General features: G+C 36.1%; 1 protein-coding gene and 1 pseudogene across 1 annotated transcript; both read right to left on the reverse strand.

Annotated features, from left to right (window-relative positions):
- Positions 1 to 1,723: 1,723 nt before the first annotated feature.
- Positions 1,724 to 2,146, reverse strand: LOC127122354 (histone H1-like). The gene has a single exon (XM_051052702.1). It carries the CDS (start codon positions 2,144 to 2,146, stop codon positions 1,724 to 1,726), a length of 423 nt encoding a protein of 140 aa, XP_050908659.1.
- Positions 2,147 to 2,704: 558 nt separating this feature from the next.
- Positions 2,705 to 9,697, reverse strand: LOC127122356 (putative disease resistance protein RGA3; annotated as a pseudogene).
- Between the last annotated feature and the right edge of the window lie 7,040 nt (positions 9,698 to 16,737).

Genomic DNA, 16,737 nt, shown 5'->3' on the forward strand with positions numbered 1-16,737 from the left:
TGTGACGGGGTCGACGGAGATGTGAAAAGCGATTTTGGATTCCCCTTGAGAATGTTAGCTATTCCGGTAATTCAACTTCGACTTGTATGAAACCTCCGACGGCGTTCCAATGAATCCTTCATGTTTTCTCTGAGGAAAGGTAGAGATTCTAGCTTATCTCCTTCGTCTCTTTCTTTGACTTTGTTAGGACTTTGATGTTCTCGCCTCCTCACCGTCAAAGATTCTTAGGGTTTTTAATTTTTGTTATTTTGCAGAATTTTCTCTCCTTTTCATGAACAGTTGACGCGCCCCCTTCCAAAATTAGGGTTTGTGTGCTCTTATATGTGTGAACAACAGGGACCACAGGAGTGAATTCGTAGTCTCATAGTACGGAGTTGCCTGAGGAATTTTTGTCTTCTTTCAACAGGTGGTCCCTCCTTCAATCCTTTCCATCTCCAAGAATTTTTACTGTTGGTAAGAAGCTTATTTACTGCAGTGTATTTCACTTGAATAGAATATACATTTTCCCTGGGATTATCGAAATGTAACTGTGTTGTTTGATGCTTGTAGGAGGACATGTCGGGTTTGTGAGCACAAGGGTGGGAAGCACATGCTAGCAACTTGAGTTCCATGGCCAACGTCCGATGAGAAGAGAAACGCAAGTTTGTCCTTGTGGAGAATAATGATTGCGTCATGATTGTTCAAAAAGAGTTCGTAAATAGCACTCCCATCTATTTGGACCAATCTCTTTCTGAAATGTGAGTTTTCTCAACGAAATTGCACTACTTTGGGCATATGCCGCTAATCTTTTAAACTCCAGTGCACTGCGATAATCCAGTCCAGGCCTCAGATGCTTTATCATAAGTTGCAGCCGAGAACATCACCGACTCTATATTTTGCCCATTCTCTATGTGACCTTTCTTTCGTAACAAACAATTATCATTTACTTCTTTGACATTACTTTAGCTCAAGTCGTTATTTATGTCAGCAACCAGGGAGAAAAAGTCCAATCAGTGTGAGAGCAAACTGCAGGAATCTTAAAAATCTAGTGATCCGTGAGCAGGGAACATCAAATGGCAAAGGGTTGAGAAAGCGATATGCAGCCGATAGCTCAAAGGCCTCCTCTACCAAACAAGCAGAAAATAGATGCGAAGCAGCCCAAAGTTGTACGTCCTTGTTTGGTTCTTCATGAGACAACTCTCCAACTGCTTTCAAGCTATTTTTATGTAGCAACTGACCAGGATAAACAATTCTTATCTCCTTGAACTAAATGTGGTTATCTTGCATTTCCAGGTCCATTGCTCAAGTATGGTAAGCTAGGAGCCTCAATTCGTGTCTGAAGGAATCTTGATATAACCAAAAGCTTCTAACGAGATGGAGCTGGTGAATGGCAGTAATCCTGTCACCTAATTTCTTTTTCCTAACCTTGAAGGTTCATTGAGTTGTAGCTTGACTAAGACCATGTCTCTAACTCTGAACTCCGCCAACTTCATTTAGCATCAACATACTTCTTCATAACTTGCTGAGCCCGATGGAGATTGTACAGAAGTTTGACATTTTGTTTCGATAATGAATTATGCGATTTTGTACGATTTCATGATTTTGATTCTAATGGAGCTTGTGGCAGGGTCTTGTGTCATGGCGCAGTTTGGTGAGCTGCCATAAGCGTGACGGTTCGCTTCACAACATGAGCCTGATAATGCATCACTGCAATGTCGCCCATTTTGTTGGTATCAGGTTAGCATTAACCTGGTTTTGACTTTGGCTTGGCAACTGCTGGCTTCTTAGCTGCTGCAGAAAGCTTGAACGAACCTTTAACCTTAGCAAGCTTTCCAGAAGCAACATTCTTCTTCAAATTTTGGAGCAATAGCTTCTTGAAGTTTCCAGGAAGCTGTTTCTGTTTCTCTTTAATGAATTTCACAATCGCGTATTGGCTCGAACCGTTCTTCTCCTTCAACGACACTATTGCATCCTTAATCATCTCTTTGTAAGTAGGATGGGAAGCAAGGTTTCGTGGTTTGGAATCTTTCTTAGGTTCAGTTTCCTTGACTTTCTTCATCTTCTCAGCTTCGGCCTTTGGTTCATCAACTTCCTCCAAGTTTGGAGGTTCGGCGGTTGCTGGTTCGGACACGGGTTCAACGACGATGATGGGTTCTTCGGTGGTCATTTGAAAGAGAATTGAATTATGGATGCAGAGAAGAGTTTGTTATAGTGCAAACTGAAATGTCTTTGTGTGTGATATTGCATGATTTGGTTTGTTATTCACATGGTTTGGTTGCGTTTGTTACGTTTTGCAGGGGCCTTGGCTATAAGATACTGACATCTGCCGACAATCAACATGTGGAGATACGGCTGGTACTTGCAAATCCTTGAAAATAATTTCAGGTTCCCTCACCCATGATGTAACTCTTACGGGTGAAACAATTGGGAACTGAATATCATTCAGTCTCAGTAGAGCCATTAGAAGGATTATCATGCCACATGATAGGATAACAGCTTGCTCCAGATGAACCTGCTTCTACTCATCAGGTTAGTACTGGTCTGAACTTTGACTCGCTTTAATGGCCCGAATATGCATACGGTCGGATCAAAATCTTCATGGCTTATATCGTATATTGCAAGCTTGCTTTTATGAGTTTAAAACTTGAGTCCCTTTATCGATTTCAGGTGGTGTTGTAGCAGAAACATTCCAATTTGAAGTTTGGGCTGCGACGGCCGGAAGAAGTCATAGACATGTTGGTGCCAAGACTAAGGTTGACCGTGTTGTTATATTGTAGTCAAATTGCTGCAGAATGCTCAATTTTACAAATCCAAATGGTATTCGGTCTCTGGAGGCTTCCTAATCAAAGATGTGGAGGTGTCTCAAAGTGATCAATTTTGATACAACCTTTGTAGAAAGCTCCACTTTTTCATTAGGTTTCAATGTTAGTGTTTGTAACAAAATTGCTTAAGGATTTGTAAAGACTTCCCAGTTCTCTACAGTTGGACAAGTTAAGATATCTTAAATGTTTCAATTTTCTAATTGATCTAGAAAACTTGCTTAAAGAACAATCCGTCAGCTTCAAGACACGCAAGTGTTTGAATTTTGAAATGATTGACAATTCATCCTCATTGAATTCTTCCTCATTGGAAGACAGTAAAATCAAAGTTCGTAGCCTACTTCCATCTAATGAGTCCAACAAATGAATTGCCTTGGATTCCAATGATACATGTATGAGTTTTTGTACACGGCTTTTTGTCTCACTGTCTAAGTAACAACAAACATTGCCAGCTACTTGCATTTCAAGATCATGCATTAAATCATGCATTTCGAAACTAACTATATCACCATCTTCACCCACTTTTGCATCTTGGAAAAATGACCTCATCAAGAAAAACTTCACAAATTCTTCACCAGTGTCTTCCACGAGTTGCTTTTCATTTGAGCATTGAAGATAACCCTGTGCCATCCAAAGTTGAATCAACAGATCCTTCTCGATTTCACAATCGTTAGGAAATAAAGAGCAATAGGAAAAACATTGTCTTAACCGAGGCAACAAACTTTGGTAACTTATTTTCAGGATTGGTAGTACGAAGCTTTCTCTGGCTTCGCCTAATTCCAAAAACACGCCTTGTAAGACATCGATCCGTTCAGTTTCTTCACTTTTACTCTGTAATAGGCCTCCCAGTGTTCTAATTACTAGTGGAAGTCCCATGCACTTTTCTGCTATTTGTTTGCCAATTGATTCAAGTTTTTGATCCACTCCATTGATTTCATTCCTAAATGCCATTTTCTTTAACAGACTCCAAGATTCATCTAGAGTCAAACAATTCAAAAAGTAGAGGTTGCTTGTTTCCAGTCTCTTTGACAGTCTTTCACCAGCTAAATTTTCATGAAGTTTATGTTGTATGTATTCAATGGATAGCTTATCATCAATTTTGCTATCGATTAATGACTCCCACATTTTCTTCACAATAGTCTCTAGATTCTTGAGATTCCTGCGTCACCAAGTAGTTCCTCCTTTTCCGTCTCACATTTAGAAACAGCAGCAGATGAAAACTGAGGTAAGTTTATGTCTTTGATACCATTTCTCTCATAACACTCAGAGCTCCTAAGTCCATAAGCAAACCTAATGTTTTTTAGATGGGTATTTAAAAATCTCTCCAGGCTCTTAAGAAAGTGTCCGAAGAAACCAATCTCTAGATCTGATAACGAGTCCACACAAAGAATGTAGGTGAGTATCCTCATGACCAGATGAAAAGGTCATGAAAAAGAAGAATGCAAACGAATGATTGATGTGGCGAAATTTTCAGGGCCAAAATCGGGGTATGACAAGCTTATTTAATTAAATTGAGTAAATAATTTTGGAATAATAAAATAATAAGAAAAAAGGGAGTGTGTAGAGGATTAGGGCCCTCATGCCTATGTTAATAGATTGTTGTTGTATGCTTTGATTTGATTGAGTATGGCTGATTATATATGTTAATAGATTGTTGTTGTATGCTTTGATTTGAAATTGCAATGCTATGTGTTGATAGGTGATTGATTTCTTGAGTTGTGATATGAGTTTGGGTGATTCTATGTGTAAATCTTAGTGCTCAATTCATGAGAATTTGATGTGTTTATGTCTAATAGGTTTGGATGGATGTGTTTTATGTTGTTTTAGTGTAATTGGATATGATTTGGACGGATGCAATTGAGACTGATTTGAGGTGAAAAAGTTTGAAATTGGGGAGATTCATGTAACAGAGGAAACTGGGTTTTTTTTGGAAAAATACACAGTGACAATCAGTTGTTCCTATATGATAACTGATTGCATTAGTGTAAATCTTGAAAAATATAATCGGTTGTGTCAAGGTAACAATCAATTGTTATGCTTTTAAAACATGATTTTTTGGCATGGGATTTGATGACAATCAATTGTCATTTAGTGACAATCGATTCTAGTTATAGTCTTTTTAGCAAAAAAAAATGTCTCGCGATTGTAACATCTTTTGACGTTTTACCTCTTAACTTTGTAGTTGTGCATCCAAACGACAACCTGTTTGAAGCGTTAGAAAGCTAGTGCTTAAAGCTATAACATAGCAGTGATTGGTGAATTATTGTAGTGTCATTCCTATGCCTACTATGTTATTGAAGTTTTTGTTCATATGTTCGGTTAATGAATTATTGACACATCTTGACGATTTTGGTCATAACTTTCATTTCGTAAGCCCGATTTAGATATCGTTCGAAGAGTTGGAAAGCTAACATGATGAAATAAATAGTTATAGTGAGAGTTGGGATGATTGAACTATGATTATATGTGTACTGTTCTTGTTGTTTTCATGATGATGTGATGAATTGTTTGGCGAAACATTGAGTTTCCGTTGTTGATGAATTGATGTGGTAAATTGCTAATATAATTGAAAGTTGTTTGATTGTTGTATTTTGGTGACATGTGTGTTGTGATGTGTAGTTTCAATGTGAAACTATCCTGTTTATGTTGCATAAAAAATATGTGGTTGGTGTGATACCGTTGGTGTTATTGAGTTGTTGTGACGATGCATGTATTCATTCATGCATCATGAGTTAATGTTGTTGTGAAAGAGGCGATTACATGTTTCAATGTTGGTGACCGGTAATTTTCTCAAGCTTTATGTTAAGGCTTGGAGTTCGGTGTGGGGCTCATAGGTTCATAGTTGATCGGAACCCGGTTCATAATTGAAACCATTATGAAAGAGGTGATTACAGGTTTCGATGTTGGTGACTAGTAATTGTCCCAAGCTTGATGTTAAGGCTTAGAGCTCGGTGTGAGGCTCATGATTCCGCAGTTGATTGGAACCCGATTCATAATTAGAACCATTATTGAGATTGATAACGCATGTATATGAGTCTATAATATTGTTGAGAGTCATATTACATATTGATTGTGTATTGTTGTAAAGTGGGTGAAACTTTAATACATGTGTTGCGTTGTATAGTGGATTATCTTTGAATTGTATTGTATTTAGTCTACTCTGATTGTTTATGCGTTTTTTATTATTTGAATGTATTTCTCACCCCTTCTGTTTGAATATTTCCTTTACACGGGCATCGTGAAGATACTTAGGAGTAACTGTTGCAGTAAGTAAAGTTAGCCCGATGAGTTACTTCTTTAGTTTTTTTGTTGTAGAAGTCTTGCTCTGGTCTTGTAACACCGGGGTTGTGAATGTTTATTTGATTATTCTATTCAAGTTTAATAGTTCATTGTCTTATGTTGAAGTGTTTAAGAGTCCAGTTTAATAACTCTTGTTTTTGAAGAAGTTTGATTTAAATGAGTTTTAAAGAGTAAATGTTGAGTTTATGCTTATTTATCCGATTATGATTGATACTGCCAGAATGATACCCTAAGTAAAGGTGAGCGTGCTATGACAAAAGTTATATGACGTTAGTATATTTCGTTGCATATTTATTAACTGTTGAATGATTTTAGAGAATTGTCATTGCTGACACCTTAAAATGTCGTATAATTTTTAATACATAAATTTCGGGGTTTAGGGTGTTACATAGTGGTATCAGAGCAGGTCAGTGATAAGGGCAAAATTATGGTGAATTTATGCATGAAAAATGACACTTATTAGCTTGATTCTTTGGATTCACGAGTCAAAACCTCAACTTATGTGTAAATATTGTGTAGATTGATCATTTGCAACTAATTTTGTGGGTATGTTTGCATTGGAGGAGCTTTGGACATCAAAAGCGGAAGAAATAACTTCAACATGCAACTTTTAGAAGAAATCAATGCTTTAGGTGGGTCTTAGTGCGCTCAAAGCACGCTTGGAGTTGATGAGGCACGAACTAGCGCGATAAATTCCCTTTTCCTATGCTCAGCTCCATTCAAGGCGGTTTAATGTGTTTCTCTAGATTTGGTGTTGAGCGCCATATTTAGGGCTTAGTGCGGTCTGCAACTTTTTATTTTCTATAATTAGATTTAAGTTGTTACTTTGTAGATATGTTACATTTTGAGAGAGAGAGAGAGAGAGAGAGAGAGAGAGAGAGAGAGAGAGAGAGAGAGAGAGAGAGAGAGAGACTTATAAAACAATAAGAGAAGGTGCTTCTTGAAGATCAGTAGCTTGGTTCACATCAATCGTAAGGAAATTACGATTGATGGATGTTCATCTTCATTCTTATATTTATATCAAGCTACCATGAGTATATAAATCCCTTTCTTGATGGGATTGGATGTAGTTCACTGTCACAATATGTATTTTTATAGATCATGGCGTTATGTAAAATCTATTCATGCATTAGTATCGATGATATCCCTGTTTACTTGTTTTACATATTGATTGGAACTGTTATTGAGAAATAGTCTTAGAATCTCAATCTAGGATAATCATCGGTTATATGCTAAACTCTAGACATAGATTTAGATTTAACACTCACTTGAGTATCGAGTCTTAATGCTACAATATTTTTTAATAGGCTGAGAGATCGTCGATTCAACAATACGGTTGAACTCTCGTCAGGAGTTTAGCCATAAACACTGTTGATGAGCAATAAGTGATGATATTTATAAATTTTTAGATTGTGTATAACTGATTGGTAAATTACATGTTCTATCGGCGGGTGAAATTCAATCCTGACAAACTCTCATCTCTCCGAAACTTTATTTATCATTCATCTGTTTTAGATTTTGTAGCTTTAAACCATCAAACATCTTACAAACTTATGCTTAAATCATAGTAATAGTTAAACGACATTGATATCGCACCAGTACCTATGGATACGACAAAACAAATACTTACCCTTGATAGCATATCTGCAAATCAACAAAATGGCATTGTTGTCGGGGACCGACGTTTAGATATTAAAAGCATAATAATAGTTTCTATCTTTTTAAGCTTTGTACATTTATCTATATTGTATATATACTTGTTTCCCATCACGTTTGCTCAAGTGTTGGTTAGGGGTAGCTGTTGGTGAAGGAACAACAGCAAAACCAAGAAGAGCAAACATCTAACCAAGCAAAAGGAAACAACAAGAGGGAGCGTCTACTTGAAAAAGGCTTCGAGCTACCGAAGTAAAAAGGCGTTTATTGGGAGGCAACCCAAATTTATAAGTATTTAATAACTTTACATTAAGTAGTTTAAGCCTTAAAGAGTGAAAGTGGATGGAAAGCTTGACAAAAAATTTCATTTTGAAAATTATGGACAGCAGAGCCGACGTTAAGCAACAGCAGAGGGTGCTTAGCCGCGCCCTGAAAATTTTTTAGAAGGTAGAAGCAGCAAAAACCATGCTAAGCGCGGTCTGATGGTGCTGAGCATGCCCTTCTATACCAGTAAAAACTCTTTTTACTCATCCCACTTATCCACTTTCACCGATGCCCATTTTCCCCATCCTTGTGGTGATTTTTGTTAATTAAGTTGTGTTTTGTTTAATTTGTTTCAAGTAGATAGTATAGTAGTTTAGTTTAATTTCAAGAGTTTTAGAAAAAAAATTGAGTTTGTTCTCAAAGTTTGTTTTTGAATGGCTTGAAAAAGCATTGAGTCATTATTCCAAGTTTGAATGTTTCAACTAGAAAATGCTTTGGTAATGATAAAAGCTTGAAGGATGGTATAATGTCAAAGTACATATTTATTTATTTCTAGACCATATCATGAATATGAAACTTGTAATTTGTACAAACATCATGGAATTAATTGTTTTTCACTACATGTTCATGATTGAATCACTTTAGATTAAAGCCTAAATGTGAGTATACTTTCCATTGTTTACTATATGCACAGGAGACCAATAATTTTTTGTTTTAAATCAGTTGATTTATGTTTAATCTTTCATTTATCTTTGAATTTATATGTAACATCCTAAATTTTCCCTGCGTAAATTTAAATTTTTTATCAGAGTAAAACAATTCAACATGAAATTTAGGATGCTACACTGCAACATACAATTAGCCTGCTCAATCGAAAAGACATGTAACACTTTACATTTATAAAAGTAGTAGTAATAACCACATGTCTGAATGTTAACTTTTATTAAATCCCAACGGAACAACAATAACAAACAGTTAACTCAACATATCCAACATCAACATCAACATAACATGTCATATAAGAAATGTTAAAACATTAAGAAAGCCACAACGTTCAAATTCCCCAATGTTACACATTAGAGTAGATGCTGACAAAATAAAACGGAAGACTTCATCTTCCACTCACATCTGAGCTCCTACTGTGGATTATTTGCATGTTACCCACGTGGAGGAAACATTCAAACAGAAGGGGTGAGATATCATAATTATGAAAAGGAAATCATGATAATAAGTAAGCATCATATTATCACATGTACCTCACCCATTCCATAACACAATTCCACATAATCCACATAATCCACATAACAACTATCCACACATAATAGCAACATCATAACTATCTGACACAATAACAACATAATCAACCATCCAATATAATAATAAGTGCAAGAAATATACAATAAAATGAAACTCAATAACTCGACTCAATGCATGCGGTACCAATAGGTGAACACTCATGTTCATCGCTTAGATTCTCGCCTCCTAGGATCAAAGTCACAAGTTCGTTACCATCACCTCTGATAACATCTCACTGATTCCACCATCTTTGAAATCAGCTACCGACCTAATCCACACAATGGGATTTGAGGCTCACCAATGACTGACCATTTGTCCAACAACATGAATGCATGCAACATATAATACATGCAACATCAACATCATTCACAATGACTAACCTCCATAGTTAATGTACACCACCAATACTAGCCATCATGCATCAAACACATATTATACAACTCAACAACATCAACATACGACATGACAAGCAACACGAATGCATTTAAGGTTATGTCACACCACCACATAAACATTTCAATGCATATCACCATTATCACACATAAAAATATTCATTTTCAAGTACTGAAATCAATTTTAAATGACAGTAGTCGCTCTCATCTTTTCGGTGCTTCAATGGCACTCGAATCGAACACTCGGAACAAAAGTTATGAATTTTAAAAGGTCTTAAGAAAATGCTCTCAATGTAACCGGTTACCTTAAAAACAGTAACCGATTACACTACATCCAATAGCGTAACACACACGATGATACACACATGGTAACTGGTTACCCAAAAACTAGTAACCGGTTACACCCCATAATTCCAGCCACTGCGTGACCTCTGTTTCACAAGGTAACTGGTAACCCGAAAACCAGCAACCGATTACACCCCTCAGTTTTTGCCCAGAAACATGTTTTTAACAAGTGTAATCGGTTACTCCAGTTCTAGTAATCGATTACACTATCGCAGAATCACTTTTCTGCAACTTTTTCAAAATGAAAATCATCTAAAATTCATCCCAAAACCCCATGTTTCTTACAAATCATTTACACCATATTTTAACACGAAAATCACTTTTCTAAAATTCAAAACCCTAACTTATTTACACTGAAAACATTCATAACTTAGTTTTGACTCTGATCCGAAATAACATCAATCATACAACATTGACAATAACCCATCCAATCAATTTTATGATTCTAACATCAACAATTCCATCATTCCAATATCAATCACAATATCATCGTACACACAATTCAACAATTAACAAATATCACAATGATAATGAATATAGAGAATAAAAACACAAAGCTTACATGGCATAATCTACCCACCATCATCAAGTTAACCCTTAGATAATAAGAACCACACCATTACCTTAGGGTTCCTAGCAATAGATTCTTCGAATTTCAACAATGGTGAATTCTTCCCTTGAGTTCTAGCCTCTTCTTCTCCCTTTCACAGTTTCTTCTTTTTTCTCCCAAATGTTACGTTCTCTCAATCCCCTTTTCTATTTTTATTATAACTCTTATTATTTTATTGACTTATTATATTATCACTAATTTCTTAATAATAATAATAATAATAATAATAATAATAATCCACTCAATTAACTAATTAAATTAATATTCGTCTAATATTAACTAATTAAATTAAATAATAACTAAAATAATTAATTAGTTTTACTCACCACACCACCCCTTCTACACTTTTTCTCACACACTCCCCAATACCTTAATTTCTATAATTCTAAGGCAATTACCCCACACAAAGGGTAACACAATACATCAAAACACCAATCAACACAATACAACTACAACTATCACATGATTAATTACGAAAAATAATTTAAATAAAATCGGAGCGTTACATTATGAAAGAATGAAAATGATCAAGACAATGTTTGAAAAACAGTGGCAAATAGTTGTGCTAGAAAGTATGATCAAGGGTGTATCATATGAACAAATAAAAGTGGTGAATGAAGTTTTGAATTGTAAAGTAATTAAAAAGTGAATGCTCTTCAGGAGTTTGGCAACTTTGTTTCAAAGACCTTTAGATATGGCCCTTCTTTGTTAACCAAGCCTCATTAAAACCCTTGAAAGTCCTTTGTGATTTATGACTTTATACTTTCAATATGCTTTGATTATATAAATGCATAAGTTAATCAAGATGTTAGCAAGATTGTTTGGTGTGAGTCAACTCCCTCATTTTTGTTCTTCATCACAAATTGAAGATGTGTGCTAGGTGTGATTCATAATTGAGCATGTGTTACTTTAGAATTTTTGACATGTCTTTTGTGGATAGAACTTGTTTCATGATCATGGTTTGGTTTTAATATAGTGATAAGCATCACTTTGCTTGTGCTTTTGAAATTTTAAACCATGCATTTACCTTATTTTCTAAAAATTTGTTTGATCATATGAAATCTTGGTGGTTGATCTTGTTTCTTTAGGTTTGTAAGACTCTTGTTTAAGGACAAACAAATTTCTAAGTTGGGGAGAGTTGATAAGTGCCAAACCGTGGTGAATTTATGCATGAAAAAATATCACTTATTAGCCTGATTCTCTGGATTCTTGAGTCAAAACCTCAACTTATGTGTAAATATTGTGTAGATTGATCATTTGCAACTTATTTTGTACGTATGTTTGCATTGAAGGAGCTTTGGACATCAAAAGCGGAAGAAATAACTTCAACATACAATTTTTGGAAGAAATCAATGCTTCAAGTGAGGCTTAGCGCGCTCAAAGAACGCTTGGAGTTTCTAAGGAAGGGCTTAGCGTGATAAGCGCCCTTTTCTTGTATTAAGTGCCATTTAAGGCGGTTTAATGTGTTTTTCAAGATTTGACGTTGAGCCCCAAATTTGGGGCTTAGCGCAGTCTGCAGATTTCTATTTTCTATAAATATCTTTCAGTTGTTAGTTTGTAGGTATATTACATTTTGGAGAGAGAGACATATAAAAAACAGGAGAGGGTGCTTCTTGAAGATCAGAAGTTGGGTTCACATTAATAGTTGGAAAATCACGATTGATGCATGTTCATGTTCATTCTTCTTTTTGTAGCTTTGTAGCTTTAAACTTTGTTTATCATTCATCTGTTTTTTATTTTGTAGCTTTAAACCATCAAACATCTTGCAAACTTGTGCTTAAAATCATAGTAACTATTGTACGACATTGATATCGCACCAGTCCATGTGGATACGACAAAACAAATACTTACCCTTTATAGTATAAATTTAAATTGACAGTCAGTCTGTCCATCTAGGTTTTGTAATGTTGGTTGTTCCCTAGTACGTGACATGTGTGTGAAACACTGTCGGTGCTCTTTTTATTTTCCTAATTGCTTATCTGTAGGATAGTGATTGAAATAAGTGAGGGAGAAACTTATACTTCTATAAGATGTTTCGGGTGTGGAAGATTGATCGCGACTTTATGAGTCTATTGGGGTATTAACTGCAAGTGCACAGTCTAATCGCGTAGTAATAAAAGATATCGATCCCACAGGGACTTATGAATCGATATACCGTTTTCTAAGGTTACTTCGTAAAGCTAAGGCGGATTATACTTTGTTGATTAGGGGGAATAGTAAAACTAAAATAAGATCTAGATTAAATATCAAATAAGCGGATATCGGTATGTAGTTCGTTGTAATTAGGGAATCAAATCTTCGTTGGTTTCGTAGTTTTAAAATAAATCTTTTCAGTAGACACTATTAATTTAAAAGCCTTTTCTCAAACTCTCGCTCTGTTGAATAGACTATGACTTTATATTAACGTGCGCTGTCACTAATTAGTTAAGTCCAAAATCACTTTTTGAAAATAATAGAATCTATAGAAACTCTTTTTAAGAAAATACTAACCATTTAAACACCCTTGTCTCAAACTCTCGCTCTGTTGACTTAGATTATATAATTAAAGTTAAATGCTTAACTCTCGTCCTCACATTTAACCTTTAAAAATACTTTTTGAAAATGATTAGAATTTAATTAACTCTAAAAATTGCTTTCGCCCTGATTTAAAATTAATGTCCAATTTACACTGTCCAGTTAAAAGCTCAAACTTTCGTTCTATTGACTTTAACTTCTTTATGTCTTTTACTCTCCTACAAAAACTTTGGTGTTAATTCTGTAAATTGAGACCATAAAAAGAGTGATTGTATTTTTAAATAAATTTAAACCAACTTAGTTTCGGTTCCTTCATTCCGCTTACTTTACATACTGATATCTAAGTTTATTTAGCCAGACATGCTAAATAAGCCTAAACAATAATTATGCTTACATACAGCCATATCAGACAGACAGTATAAATAAATAACAGTGCAGAGCATATATAAATTAAAACAATAAATTAAAGAACTTGTAAAATTAATAGAAATCTTGATTGTTCTCTAACTTCGATGTTTGAACACTCCACCACAAGCCGGTTGGATTTGTTCTTCACACTCTTCGACCAAACAGTAAAATAAAGGCGAAGGAATAAAATACTATGATCTAACGTAAGGTTAGACCCAGTAAAAATTATACAATAATTTCCGGTGTAGAAACTATTGTGAGAAAATTAATTGAGTACTTGAAAGATTGACTGGAAAAGAAAAGAAATAAAAATTGCTAGGAAAGTAAAGTGCTGAAAAAATTAAAAAGGCAGTAAAATAAATGCGGTGCCGAAAACTGGAAAATTGAGAGAGACCGAGAGAGCCGCAGGGTTGGATCCTTGGCTCTATTTATATTACTCCAATTTGTAACCGTTTCCCACAAATTTCTTCAGTAAGTAACCTTCACGCTTCAACGAGTCAAACGGAAGAATAGGCTCAACGTGCTTCTGTTGCGCGTCAAAAGCCAAAAATATAGGAGTGGAGTGTGACGTTCGTCACACCATGTGTTACGCTCGTAACACAAGGTAGCAGGGCGTGACGCTCGTCACACCATGCGTGGCGCTCGTCACAGCTTCAGCGCTTAGGCACTTTTGGGCTGGGCTTTAGTGGAATTGTTTTTTATACTTTTTGCACCTCCTTTTCTTTGTTTTTCACGTATGCTTCAAATAATGTTGCCTGAAATAAATAGAAGGAAAATACCAAGTAATATCGAATAAAATGAAATAAATCGAATCAAATAATAATATAATTTAATTAAATCGAGTCCAAAAGTGTGATATTATTTCATGTTATCAAACTCCCCCATACTTAGATCTTTGCTTGTCCTCAAGCAATATACAGTATAGAAATCAGTTTAAAGTATTAGCCAGATGAAATTTCCAAACACACATCAAGTCGTAATAGGTTGCAAGTAAATCTCGTTTAGAAATAACCTGAGCTTAATCTTAACATCAACAACTACCGTTACAACCTCAGACAACCTCACCTTATGCAAACCAGATCGAGTCACGCTATTATAGCCAACCTAGTTCTTTTACTCTTATTTCACCCGTTTTCATTCTAGCGAAATCACATTAAGCTCTTTATCTTTTCGCGCACATAGTGGAGTAACCGGTTAGCGATTCTGATTCCCTTTTTAGCTTGAAGTTCTGGTACATAAGTTGGATAACTTCGTTATTTAGTCCATTGCAAATTGCGGGGGATCGGACCGTAGTCCGCCCTACCAAGTTCAGCACCAGAAACCGCTGAACCAACTCATAATGGATCGTTCATACAATGTTTATGTAGGGTCCGCAACCTTTGGATTAAATGACCGGGTAAGGATCACCTAACTTAATTAGTGCATTTCCTGACTTTCTTTTCTTTTTCTAATATATTGTCTTGGGAATCATTCACTTATATTCATCGGCTCTCCACGTAGTTTGCTATTAGGATGGTGCCGACTTCTCGTATAAACTACTCGGGGTTACTATAAAACTAAAAGTTCAAGGGATTGGTATAATAGGTACTTAGCCTGATCTAACATGTTGAGGTTTTTAGAGTGTTGGGGCGGTACTGGTTTTTGTCTAAATTTTTCTCAAGTTTGATAAAGTAAGCAACCTTTATACTTATTGAGTGTGTTGAATTTTTGTTATGGCTCAAGAAAGTTGAGGGGAATAGATAATAGAAATTTTTCACACTAGGGACTCAACTTATAATATATATTATAATTTTTTTTTTTAATATATTGATAACAGAAAGGGAAATAACAATGAAAAGGGAAATACATACTTGAAAGATGAATGTTGAAAGAGATAACTAAAACAACGTTTTTCCCCCCACACTTAAATGAAACATTGTCCCCAATGTTTTTAGAGAAAAGCGAAAAGAAAGGAAATAAAAAGATAAATATGCTTAATTTTGCCGACGTCCTCTTGTTCTTGGCCCCGGTGATCGTTGACGAACCTCTAAGTCATCAAACCTGCTGAGCAAATCGGTGAACCGCTGGTCGGTTATTGCATTCCTCGCTTCCTATTGTTGTTGCATCTGACGCATCAGTTGCATCACTTCGGTATTCTGTGCATGCATGGCATCAATAGCATCCATGATGTCATCATTAGTTGCTGGCCTTCTTCTTCGACGACGTCGAGAGGATGGACCAGTTGCATTATCAGAAGGGTTAAGCGGGGCTGACTGTTATTCAAGACCTTGATCACGTTGCTCCATTTCTTCAAACTCGTTCGGGGCCGGGTTTGCTTGTGTAGGCTCGGTAGCTTCGGGAGCATTAAGGTCGTAGATGAATCGGTCGGGGTTGGTGACATCAGTGAGGGCAATGTTGGGTAAAACAACGCTTGGGACTTCTTGGTTATTCACCATAAGATAATACCTTCTGCCTACCCTATTTTTGATTAAGCGGCTGGAGCGACAATAGCTTATATCCATAAATAGGGGTGGGAGAGCTTGTAAATTTTGAAGTCGGTCCCATAGATTCAAACCAAGTGCTATGGAGGTTATTAATCCTCCAATCACGAAAGATTGACGGCCTCTAGCACATAGGGTGCGGATATGATGGAATAAGAAAGAGACAGCGTTTACCTTTGTATCCATTGCAAAGACGCAGTGGAGGAAGAATAATTCCTTGGCATTGACTTTGCTGTTGTTGGGTCGACCAAAAATGGTGTTTTGTAGGATGCGGATAAAGTACCGGATGGTTGGGTTGTGTATGTGGGAAGCAAGTAGTACATCCCAGTTGTCGGTTTCCACGCCGAATATTTTTCTAAAGAGGTCGAAGGCGTTTATGGGCCACTGTGAGTTCAGAGGGATTCTTTGGTGGACTTGGTCTCCTACAGGGAATTGTAGCATGGTACTCAACTGATCCTGGGATAGTGAGTACTCGGTGTTAACATGCGGAAAGTTGCGGTACCGGTTAAGTACTCGTCTTCACCGGTTGGAGTATTGTAAGAATAAGAACTTAAAAATTCTAAGGTGAGGGATGGGTAGGTAGGTTGATTGTGTGTGCAAAGAAAGGTTAAATCAGCAAGCCTAAGCATCCATTGTACACCTTGAAGTAATCCTAATTCTTGTAAATAATTTAAATC

The sequence above is a fragment of the Lathyrus oleraceus genome, chromosome 2 (assembly GCF_024323335.1).
Source record: "Lathyrus oleraceus cultivar Zhongwan6 chromosome 2, CAAS_Psat_ZW6_1.0, whole genome shotgun sequence".
Classification (NCBI taxonomy): Eukaryota; Viridiplantae; Streptophyta; class Magnoliopsida; order Fabales; family Fabaceae; genus Lathyrus; species Lathyrus oleraceus.